General features: G+C 34.5%; 1 protein-coding gene across 9 annotated transcripts in view; it reads right to left on the bottom strand.

The window, feature by feature from the left end:
• dlg1 (MAGUK family member discs large 1) overlaps positions 1-12,648 on the bottom strand; it is a 327,809-nt gene that overhangs the window by 300,801 nt on the left and 14,360 nt on the right. For all 9 annotated transcript variants that reach the window (XM_018460681.1, XM_018460682.1, XM_018460684.1 and 6 more), the window contains exon 2: positions 1,856-1,992. In XM_018460681.1, coding sequence (XP_018316183.1) covers positions 1,856-1,992 — 137 coding nt within the window. The remainder of the gene's footprint in view (positions 1-1,855; positions 1,993-12,648) is intronic.

Below are 12,648 nucleotides of genomic sequence, written 5' to 3'. Positions count from 1 at the left end.
GCACTTGTATTCCTTTAATTTCGACTGTACCCACGCAAAAGCAGGATAGTGATGTTATTATGGAGTATCGTAACAGATCTTGCAACGTCTCGCGTGTCTTTTATGTATATCTGAAAGGCATTAAGCTCGGATGATTAACACCGCTTTGAAGGATGAAAATATGCGGATCCTTTATATTCCCCTTCTCGCGGGAATTTCACGGGATATTTTTCGCACGCGTATGTGAAAATGGGATATCTACTCACGCGATGAAATGTACGTCCGGAATGCACTATATAAACGTCGCTCGTGAACGCCGCGTATTCAAAGGAAGTCGAAAATGTACGGAGAGCGATAAAAATACCAAGACTTTCTCTCGCACGCATTCTTCGTGCCTCTACTGCTGCTGCTGACAGTTGATCGTATCAGTGTTCTTTATATACGGGGAGCAATTATTCAAGCGAGATTATGTTAAAGATTGATTATATTGCAGATCGAAGAATGTATTAATTTAGTAGGAATTAATACTACAATTTGGAGATAGAAGCATGTAATTTAATGTCAATATGACATTTGTTTACGTTGGTATGTTTGATTGGTTTTGCAAAATTATTTAAAAAAATAATGTCGATTAAATAATTAATTCACGATCGATTAACGTATCAACGTATTTCATCGCAATGTATTTTGCCGCACAGTGCAACGACTCTTTTCAGAGAAATGAATTTAAAATTTGTAATTCATGTACAACAATGATAACAAGCATGCAATTACAATTTAAAAATTGAAAGAGAGAAAAAGGCGAGAATTAATTATAAATATGACAATAACAAAAATAAACAAATTTAATAATATTCATTTAAATTTACAATATAATACTTTTAGCAACAGAAATAATCACTTTTATCATTACATAGATATATTTTTTTAATTATAAATAATTACCTCTACAGAAATCTAATACTGAAAGTAATAATAAATATCTAATAATAAATTTAATACTGAAAGACAGAAATTAATTATGTGGAATACTAAACGCTTTGAATAACAATATTTTTAATACTTAAAATAATTAATTAATTACTGTCTTTCAATAATTAAATTGGTATCACATTTTTGTAAAAGCATTTTCAAACTGTAAAAGTATTTTCAATAATAAAAAATCGTCACGCAAATATTATATTGTACATTCGGCATGTTTTTAAGTAATTAATCATGTCAATGAATATGACGTCCTCGAAGAATGTCATTTATTCAATTTCCTTGTGGAATGGCGGCTTATCGAGAATACTTCCGTAGTCATCGCGATGTTATTTCAACGATCGAATTAATCCGGAAGAGTCAAGTGTACGCGATTGAGGTTGCGCGAGGTGCATACAGCATATATGCAATCGTCGCAGTTGAATGTCACGTCGATCGTTCGCCATTATGACAGCGGCGTCGATATGACGTCGCGACGGCGCATGTCGATTGCGGACGGATGGTCCGCAATTAGCAATTAAAATCGGTGGACTGGCCGATTGATTGGACCCGCATGATATCCTGCGGCCCAATCGACTCGCCAATTATAATTACCAACGCTAATTACGCCACCGTCGCGTGAGGTATGATCAACACTCGCTACGACGAATTATATTCGTACTATTTTCCGCGCCAACATTGTCGGGATTTCAATTCCAACAATTTCGTTCGGAATAACGAAACGAGTGAACACGGAGATTCATTTTCGCCGCGCGTCGAAATTGCATCTCATCGAGATTTATTACAGCTTCGACGTGCCGCACCTCTATATCTGTTCGGGAAAATTCACAGTGTAATTCGTGAATGGCGCGAGATGCATGCATATGAATGAAAAAGGTCTTATAATTGTACTCACGTCGTTCTGAGCAAAGGTCGGCGTGATTGGCCCGTCGCTGGCTTCCCATTTGTCCGCGATGCGGATCGTCTCTGCCGTTTTCTGCTGTACCGATTTCGACTCGTCGAGCAGCGTCAGCTCGTAAAACTCCTGGATATCTGCAACAGTCCGAAGAAAAAGGAAAAGACGTATTACCATCTGCCTCGAAGCTCTCGACGTTCGGAGGTAAAATCTTCGCGGATCGTATGACCCCTAGTAGTCTCCCAGACGGCGAGGGATTTCATTTCGTTTCTATCTGCCTTTTCTGCGTGCAAACGCCATGATAAATTGACCAGGAACTTAATTCAGTCCGTTCGTTCACATCGGATGCATAGAACAAACGTCAAAATGATATAATGGGGCTAACTGAGACAATTGGCTGTAAGTCGTATTGTATAATAATGGAACAATAGACTTGGTACTTAAGTAGGATTAATATCTCCAGTGATGAACATATTATTTAAGATGAAATGCGTGTTGCCAATTCAAGAGGTCAGAGCTAAGCAAGCAGGTGTCGTATTTTTGTTCGATCGTACCAAAGATTTTAATGCTAGTTCCGAGACGTGAACGCGAAGCCGCACGATAAGGCGGTCACATAATTTTCAATAGTTACGCTGCTCGCGTAACTCGAGTGGACTCTCGAGCCAGCGCGTGTCGCGGCACAGCGTTCTCGAATATATATCACCGGCACCAGGATACGTCGGGTGCAGGTCGTCTGGGTCGAAGGCGCCCGTAACTCCTTGCCAGCACCGCTTGCTTCTCGCCACGACATTGCGGAATAGGATAAGACTGTCTCATGACAACACAAGGATCGAACAATGTAGGACATCGTCTGAATTAAGAATGAACCGCTTGAAACTTTTAAAAGGTCGATTTTTTTCGAATTGTGGTATTCTTTTCGCGTAGGTTTGATATACAGATATGTTTCGAAGATACATAGAAAGAACGATTTGCTAAAGTATCTAAAAATTTAGCTAAATACAAATTTGAGAATAATTTTGAGTCATTAAAATAATTACGTAGAAATCTCAAACATGATGAGCAATACTGCAAAAAGTGTTGACATTCTAGCAATCAGTTTGAACGTCCTACATAATTACTTTGATGGTCCAATAAAATTATTTTACTTCAATAAAATCTTTTCCTTCGACCTATATATTATATTATACGTTATTTTTTGCAACTTTTCCGAAATCTTTCCGGTACATAGAAACTTAATTTGTATGATGAGCAATATTGTAAAAAATTTTGACTTGTTAGCAGTTAACTTGAATATCCTATATAACTATTTTGATAGTTCAATCAAGTTATTTTTAAATGCAAGCATGAAAGTGCAGCAGATATGAAAAATGTGACAGTAGTAAAATAATTTACAAGAACTGTGTTCAGACAATCGAATCAGTTTATAACGTTCGAGCAAATGACGAACTTTCTATTTTAGATATTTAAGAAGAACAAATACGTTTTTTTATACAGATATTACTGGCAACTTGTTAATCATATTAACAATATGTATTATTTTAAATATTTTTTGAAAAAAATTGACATTATTGTCGTCTGAAGGATAAACGAATAATATTATTTGAAAGACAATATATTTTTCTAATTTAATTCCTTTTATCAATGCTTAACGGAAGAAGCACAGAAGATTCAATCTTTCTCTTGAAAGAAAAGCGCCGATTACATCTACGATTTAATTTCCCGCGAACCGTATATAATATCTTTGAGTTAAAGTAATTTCTAACATATATTAATCCACAATTTTCCGCCCTTATTGTAACAAGCATTACTCTCAATTTCTTTACTAAGCTAGCGAGTGTCTTGTACGTTAGTAGTCGTTAATGAATTGAAATTACGGTTAACGCTTTGAGGCATTGCACCCGAGAGCGTCGCGTATTAATTGCTCCCGCGTGAGCAATTCCTAAAGGTAATTTCCAAGTTACATCATTACAGCACCTGTGTATTTCGCACAATACTGAGTTTCCTATAATTATGCTCGTTAGTCGGTCAAGTAGGATAAGTTTCTCCGTCCTATCCGTCAAGATAATGCAGTTGCTATATCTTGAAAAAAATGTCTACTTCATGCATCGTAACTTCTGATTCTATATTTATTTATGTTCATTATACATTATACAACAAAAAATAAGCCGATGATAAACGTGATTTTTCAAAAAACAACTATTTTCAAAAAGTCGCGTAACTTAATCAAAAAAATATAAACGGAATGTTTCATAGAAAAAATGTTTTAGATTTTGTCCTAAATTTTTCAAGAAAAATTTTATCGTACTGTAGTGTTGAATGTATGTTATTTCAGGAAACAAAATAATGTTCTCTTTTTCGAAGCACAGAACTGTAAAGATAAAAACTTTTCAAAGATGATCAAAAGCATGTTAAAGTACAAACTTTGAGCTTTAAAATACTTCTTTTTATTTTTTGTAGGTGATGATTTCTTACCAAGCTTTAACGTCGATTGTACAAACAGCTGGTTTAGCTTCAAAGTCGCGTAATTTAGTAAAAAAAATCGTGAGAAAAATTTAACAAAAGCATTTTAAAGCTCAAAGGTTGTACTTTAACATGCTTTTGATCATCTTTGAAAAGTTGTAGACAAAATTCTATACTTTTTTGTGAATGTCTTAAATTTTTTGAACAAAATGTTTTTAGTAAACTGCAGTGTTAAATGTACGTAATTTTAATGAATAAAACAATGTAATCTTTTATAAGAAATAGAATTATAAAAAAAAAATTTTCAAAAAATGGCTAAAAGCATGCTAAATACAAATTCCAAGCTTCAAAATGCATTTTTTTTATTTTTTGTCTGCAATAATTTTTAACCGAGTTTCAGCAGTCTGAAAATTTTACAATTTTAAGCGTTTTAAAAATGATTTCTTTTTTTTATTGAATAGTGTATACCGATATAAAAACTTCAATATAACATTACTGAAATTATTTGATAACGTGTGAGAAAGCAAGACAGTTTGTCTGCAACATTTTTATAAAGTATTGTTATTAATTATGTCACGGAACTGCAGAAAGATTGCTACAACATTCCTTATGATTTTTTTAGTTTTCGGTTCCACGAGGAAGAAATAAATTCACTTGAGTGTCTTCCATTTAGTGATATACAAATTGACACAAATATCGTTTTATCTTTCTTTGAATTCTATGAGTAACAAAGACAGAACGATACTTGTGTCGACTCGTGTCATTAAATGGAAGGCACCCTTCATCACGTTTCTCTCTCATTTCCATATTTCCAACGATTTTAAAACTACGCACGAGTCCACATAGTCGCTGGCGTCAGTCTAAAAAGAATTTTTTCCCTTTTGCCTCGAGACACGTAAATGTACGGACAATTTCTAGAAAGTTGCGAAACGAAACATTTTATCTGTCGGTCGAGTAGAAATTCGGGAGTTTTACTCGTATAAGTTCGCTTGAGTTTCACTGTTTCTTTTTGACGCCTACAATCAGCATCACGAAAATAATTTGTCGCGCGGAAAAATTTTAAAATACTGTCAGTGTCGCGTGCAAAATATCTTCGTATATTATATCTTTTATGCTTGAAATAAAGTTGGTTGAACAATATCACACGAGGTATCGGTAAAAAAAAAGGACAAAAATCTCGATTTGCAAGGGCACTGCTTTTCACCTTCGCAATACAAATATCTCGTATGCAGCACAGCCGGATATTTACGGCACCGACGGCGTCGGGGGCGTTATTGCATTATAAATTTTCAAAGGGCGTCCCGATTCTCCACCGCGATAAAAATGTACATCAATCCCGTTCGAGTTCTTGGTGAGAGGCGATGGCGGCAACCCCCTTTCTTTTTACACGACGACGGTACCCTGTCTAAATATCACCCGGCGCATTTCTCACATGGAATGTAGGAAATATATATCGAAGACTTATTTTCAATCCCCCCGCCTTGCACGCGACGTTGACGTCGGTATGTGAAACGCGTGCGGAATTCTTTCCGATGATGGGCATCCTGTGTATAGGCGGTGGCGCCTTTCCGGTGAATGCCGGCGCCGCCGTGACGAAACTTATCTGACATTTCGCTCCGACGAAAAAGAAGGATTCTAGCGTTACTATACAAACTCTCTATCGCGTAAGAGGATTTACGTCTTAATCTCGACATATAAAACATAAAACAGAGACTTAAAAAGTCTCGCCGAACTTTTAATCCTCGGCATTATTTTTTAAGAATATTATGAGAAAAATTATAAAGATCAAGATCATATTGAATTTAACTTTTATAGAATAGGAAAGTAGTAGCGCTGTAGTGGTGCTGAAACAGTGTCATATTTTGAAACAAGAAGTACAACAAAATAAGAGATTTTACTCATAATCAGGAAAAAATCTGTAAGATTTTAAAAATATACTTCATTCTCTAAAGAAACTCCATAAGCAATGGTGATAATTTTTAGAAATGTTACGAGATTGGATTCTGTACGATATTATGCTACTCAATTGCAATTGAATAAAATTGTTTCTAATTAGAAAGTTTAATACGCAATTTCCAAGTATTAGTCTGATTAAATATGCTTTATCGGATGTTATAGTTATTTCATATCGTATAGCGATAATTGATTGCGAGGCAATCACACGTTTCTGTAGCGTCATCCCTTTATAATTAGCTCAATGTAACCGATGCCATCGCGGTCCGTCCTCTTACTAGGCCAATGGCTGGGATTGCAATTAGAGACATAGCTATATCGATAATCGATGCATGCCGTGGGCATGGAATAATAATTAGATTACTGGTACTTAAATCCGATTCGCAATATACATAACCACGTAGCTCTGCTTCGATGTTGCAATTGGGCCATGTTGACGTTCCACTTATGTCATGCAATGTACACATTATAGTATACATATATTTGTTAACCATACCATATTCACACGTCGTGACTGCTGTATATAACTTTCATTTCTAATCCAAGGTTTCAAAATATTGTCATAAAATTTTGTTGTAATAAAAGAAAAATAAGGAAATAGAAAAAAATTGTAACGATTAACACGATATTTCAGAACTCTTCTCGAGATTCTTTTCCGTACAAGATCTTTTCGCCAGAATATACGCAGCCATGAATAACTCTTTTTTTCTTCTACTCGCGATTTATTTTATGTCCTCGCGTTTCCCTATTTTTCCTACCACGCGGCTGCTGACCGCAAAGTGCGTGCAATGAAAAAAGTTACAACTGTACATCCAAGGGAAAATATCGCTAGTCCGGCTTTTCGTTAATTTTCCACCGTTTCGTCGTTTCCTCCCCTCTACTATGAACCGCAACATTACTCTTATATTTTTTACCTCCTTTCGCGGAATTACGAGCATAGTGCTTTATTATGTATTATGGTGGTGCATTAAAAAATTTGCGTTTCCTACGATAGCGTGATGTAAAATGGAAAAAAATAACTGAGAGAAAAGACGATATTAAATTTGCATGACGCTGGTTGACGCCGGGCATTTTTTAATGTACTTTGGCAGTTGGCATCCTTTTGAATACTAATGCGTCTCGCGCTTAACGAACGCATTTTGTTTGGTTTATCAGATGAACGTGACGGCATGTCAAAGCTCGCTTGCTGCATAAGCTTGGAATTCCCGTTGCAACACATCGTCGAAATGAAACAACGCCGCTAACGTAAATATTCGCACGCATTAATTTGCGCTTTTCCACGAATATTCTGTTTAAAATAATGAAGTAATGGCAAAACAACAAAACAACGTTGTTATTATGAAATCAGTTAAACATTTCATATTCATTTTAATTCGATATGAGTTTCTATTGCGAAGAGGCATTATTTGGCAAAGATGTTAAGATCGTGATTCTCTGAAAATGTAATTTTATTTTTGTAAAAAACATAACACTCCGATCGAATGCAATCCATATATACTGGTAAATATTATTTTATTCTCTCACACGTAGCAAATGTTACACATACCATAATTTATAATATATCGATAAAGCGATTTATCTAGATAAGAATATAAAATTGTCTTTCTTATTGTTAGTAATACCCGTACTTAGTAATGATAATAATTGAGTTCTTAATAGACTTAGAATCAAATTCAATATCAAACGTTTATCATAACACTATTAAACTTATAGTGTCAAATTTAACCTAATTTAAGTCGCCACTGTTCCTACTCAATATATCGTTATTTTATACTAAAACAACGGCTAAATTTGACACTATATAATGTTAAATTAGCACTATATAATGTCAAATTTATCCATTATTTTAGTATAAAATAACAATATATTGAGTAGGAGCAATGGCGATTTAAATCAGGTTAAGTTTGACACTATAGATTTAACGATGTTATTGAAGTATTCTCATTTTTGCTCGATATGATTTATATAGACAAAGCTAATTTATTTATAAAATATAAAAATTGACAAATTGATGTGTACATCGTCATCATATAGCATAATTCTGCATACACGCGAAATATTAACGAGATGAAAGTAGAAGTGATTTATGTGACCAGATGAAAGCAAAGTGATTCAGTATATAAATTTGTTATACGTTAAGAAGTTACACTTTAAGTATGCAAATAGTATTAATATTTTTCTTTTATTCCTTATCTATCGCTTGCAATAATCCAGGATAGAACAAAATTGTTGTGGTTTGTTTTTTCGACATCCACGTATGTATACATATCTATTGTTCTAATTTTCGCCATTTGTCGCAGTTTTACTTGCTTCGGGCGACAGAACGGACACTGCGCAAATGTTTACACGACGAATAATTTTTAATTTTCTGCAATTTCTAGTTCCGCAAAAGAACCGTTCCGAGACTATCTTCTTGCCTTCTTCGTGCTCTTCTTTTACCTTCCTCTTTAAACCACGAACGGAAGTAGGAAAGTTCACAGGAAAAGCAGGAAGGATGGAAGTTATTTACAAGAATGGCGTATCTCACACGCGCGCGCGCGCAGGCAAGTCTTCACGTTGTTAACGAGCTCCAGTTTATCGTCGGCTTCATCGTCGTCGTCGTCGTCGTCGTCATCCTCGTCCTTGTCCTCATCCTCGTCCTTGTCCTCATCCTCGTCCTCGTCTTCATTCTCGTTCTCTCTATCTTCTTCATCGTCTCTTCATTGTCGTCCCCATGCAGCACACAGACTGGAAAGTTCCGTCGGTGTGGAAATTACGTGTCGCGGGGGCTAAACTTCCGTCTTCGGCGGAGTACGAGAGGAGTTGTTAACGCCTCAGCGCCGTGTGTAGCCGACCGACGCGCAACGTCGAGATGCTCCGGGCGTGCGAAATGGCTCGTGATGTTCTCGCACGTGCATATTTACCGCGTGCAAATTCGCAAGATGAACACCCGTAGTTTTAATCATTGTTAACGTTTCAATCTGATTATGCCTAATTTTTTCTAATTACTGAGCAAACTTCAGGATCGACGATGGTAGTCAAACTTAAACGAGAGAAGCACGAATCTTAATCCAATATTTTCTTAACACGATCGCTATTACAACCGCCCTACCGAACTGTAAAGTGTAACATGATTACGTAATCAAACAGTTTCGGTCAAAGTTTCGAATTATCGTAATAGCAAAGTACGCAACCTGAGATCTATATTGTTGTTTATCATAATGTAATCGCATCAAAATTATTACAAAGACAAAAAAATCTTTAGATAAAATTGCGACAAAATTTACAATGACAAAGAGGAAACACATCAGGAATAATTTAGAAAAGTTTGAAGATTTAAAAAATTAAAAGATATTCACAATATAGATATTATTATTTAAAGATGACCCTACATAGTCAATAATACTATCGGTATTAACAAATACTGACAATATTACTGATCATGTGTGGTTAATATTGATGAATTGATGTATGTAGAATACTGACGGTAATCTGGATTTTGAATATCGAGCATCAATATTGCTTTATTAGAATCCATGTCACAATATATATGTCATAATGCAATAGATAATGTATGTAAAACTAAAATAAAATAATACTGATCGTAAAGGTTGTAAAAATACTAAAAATATTGATATGTACTGTCAGTATTACTAATTCAATATTACTGATCAGTATTATTAATCGTATAGGGTCATTTTAAGTTAAGATAAAGGTGCAATTTCATGCAGCGAAAGAAAGCTGGCTTTTTACCCTCGCTTCACCAAAATCAAAGCAGCGTTCGAAAACTATTCGCTCTTTTCTTGCTTCTTTTTCATGGAGCGTATCTTCGCTGGCTTTAAGTGAACGAATACACTCATTTATGTTCGCTAGCTTTTAATTCATTTTAATAAAAATGGATTACGAAAATGAGAATACATCGAGTGTGTAAAAGAATATATGCTAAGATTAATTTTGGAAGCGAAGCAAAGAAAAAGCCATGTTCGTTACGATTTTTGAAAATAGGTGTTATCCACTTTTTCTTTTTTAATAATAATGTATATTAGCAATTACAATAGCTATGCGTCGCCTCCGAATCTTTGCTGCAGCTGTAGCTGATACTATACGGGTATATTCTTTTACACATTTGATGTATTCTCATTTTCGTAATCCATTTTTGTAATCCATTTTTATTAAAATGAATTAAAAGCTAGCGAACTTAAATGAGTGTATTCATTAACTTAAAATCAGCGAAGTACGCTCCATGAAAAGAAAGAGCGAACAGTTTTCAAACGCTGCTTTGATTTTGGTGGAGTGGGGGTAAAAAGTCAGTTTTCTTTCGCTGCATGAAATTGCACTTTAATACAAATTAATAGCCACTGTTTGTTATTGATCGATTCTTTCTTTTTTTTATTCAATTAATTTTTCAGTAGCGTTATCTTAAGTATCCTTTCGTAACGATGTATAATGCTTAAGTTATCTACTTCTTACTACTGATACATGTTTGAATCATGAATAGTCATTCCAGTTCCAAAACCGCAACGAATACGCGCTGTAAAAGCAAAACAGTCAAAGAGGAAGGTATGGTGAGATGACATTATCTCCAAGTTGTCTGCTCATCGAGCGACATGCTCGTGCGTTCTTAGGCGTGCGTCCTTTCGTAATTACGGAACCTACGGGTACGAAGCTTGATTTCGTGCAAGAAATCTAATATACTCGGATCGTCGGGATTGACGTGAAATTTCAAGTAATAATTATATTTAAGTGCACTAGAATAATGTTTAGATAGAAAATATACAGATATACTGTTTTTATCATTTTTTTATTGTGCAAGATAAAATCTACACTGTTAAAATTTTCATGAAATTTAATATACTTTTAATTTACATAATTTAAACTTAATGTCATGACATTACATTAAATTTAATGTATTTGTAACTGAAAAGTATATTTGTGTACATGTACATGAAATTTAATGTATTTTTCATGAAAATTTATGAAATTTAATAGACTTTTCATAAAATTTTATGAAAAATACATTAAATTTCATAAATTTAATGTACACGTCCATTACATTTAAGTAACTATACTCTATAACTTAATTTTCAGTTAAATCATTCGTTTTAATTTCGTTCGTAACCACGAGCTTCATTTACATGTAAAGGAAGCTCGTGGTCACATTTCTAACAATGTATAATTATGATGTTATTGATAATTTAATTGACAATTTAATGAAATATCACTAATAGTTATTGATGTAATGTTATAATTAATTGCAATATTAACAATTTAATATAATTTAATTTTATGTGTGTTATTTAGAGAGTTGTATGTATCGCTGTTTAACTTCATCCTGAATGTTTCATCCTTTATTTAATCCGGAACTCTTAGAAACTTTCGGGCTTCCGTACAACAGTTAAAAGGGTTATTTGAACTATCCATCACTAATGCAATTTCGCACTGCACTGCGAGTTTTAGATAGGATGAAGTCGTGCGAGAGAATCGCGGTGAGGTTCGCATAGCTTCGTTGGGATATCGTGTGAAATGTTCACTGCAAAGCCACGCGCGGTGCAACACGTAGCGCACAGCTAAATCACCTGCGGTGCGACCGGATAAAACGAAAATTCTATTGCATACGGTAAATCGTTTACAGCGATCAGCAAGCGTTTATTTTCGTAGCTCGCCAAAATTATTTCCGCACCACGTTTCGGGGAATCGCGACAAGATGTGTAGAACACGCTTACAAATGAGAATGTTAAATAAGTAAAATTAATTAAATATAAGACAACTCTCGAGTATAAATTTAATTTTTCGCAAGTCAAATATAAAAAAAATTAATGTTTCACGAATCAAATGATCACGATATTAAACGCTTATATACGACGAAAAATAATTGTTTAATAAACATCTATTATTTATATGTTATTTACCCTGCATGAAACTTGAATTTGTATTATCTCAATCACGAAGGAGAATTTGGAACATCGGTGGCAAATACAACGAACATAGTTATACACAGACGCATTATGCATAATGATCTCAACGAATTTGCCATTGCGCACGCGAAATTCATAACGAGACTACTCGTTGATTAGATTTATGATTAGTTAAGATGTTATACACCGTGAGACACTGAATAACATAGGTAACTGAGAACATTTCTTAGTTAGTCCACTATAGCTGTTCCATTATTATTAGATCAGGATTATGTAACAGTGTAAAGAGAAACAATAATATATTGCTTCATTTTAACAAAATCTCGAGTTCACTGTTACATTAGGAATAAATTTTAAATTAACACAATTTGATTATGTTTGAATATAATTGTAAATTTGATTATGTTTAAGTATAATTATAAATATACATTCGTAGCACACACACACACACACACACACACACACACACACACACACACACACACA

The sequence above is a fragment of the Mycetomoellerius zeteki genome, unplaced genomic scaffold, assembly GCF_001594055.1.
Source record: "Mycetomoellerius zeteki isolate Tzet28-1 unplaced genomic scaffold, Tzet1.0 scaffold96, whole genome shotgun sequence".
In the NCBI taxonomy this organism is placed as follows: domain Eukaryota; kingdom Metazoa; phylum Arthropoda; class Insecta; order Hymenoptera; family Formicidae; genus Mycetomoellerius; species Mycetomoellerius zeteki.
Note: the sequence above shows the minus strand (reverse complement) of the source record. Positions and strands in the feature narration are given on the sequence as shown.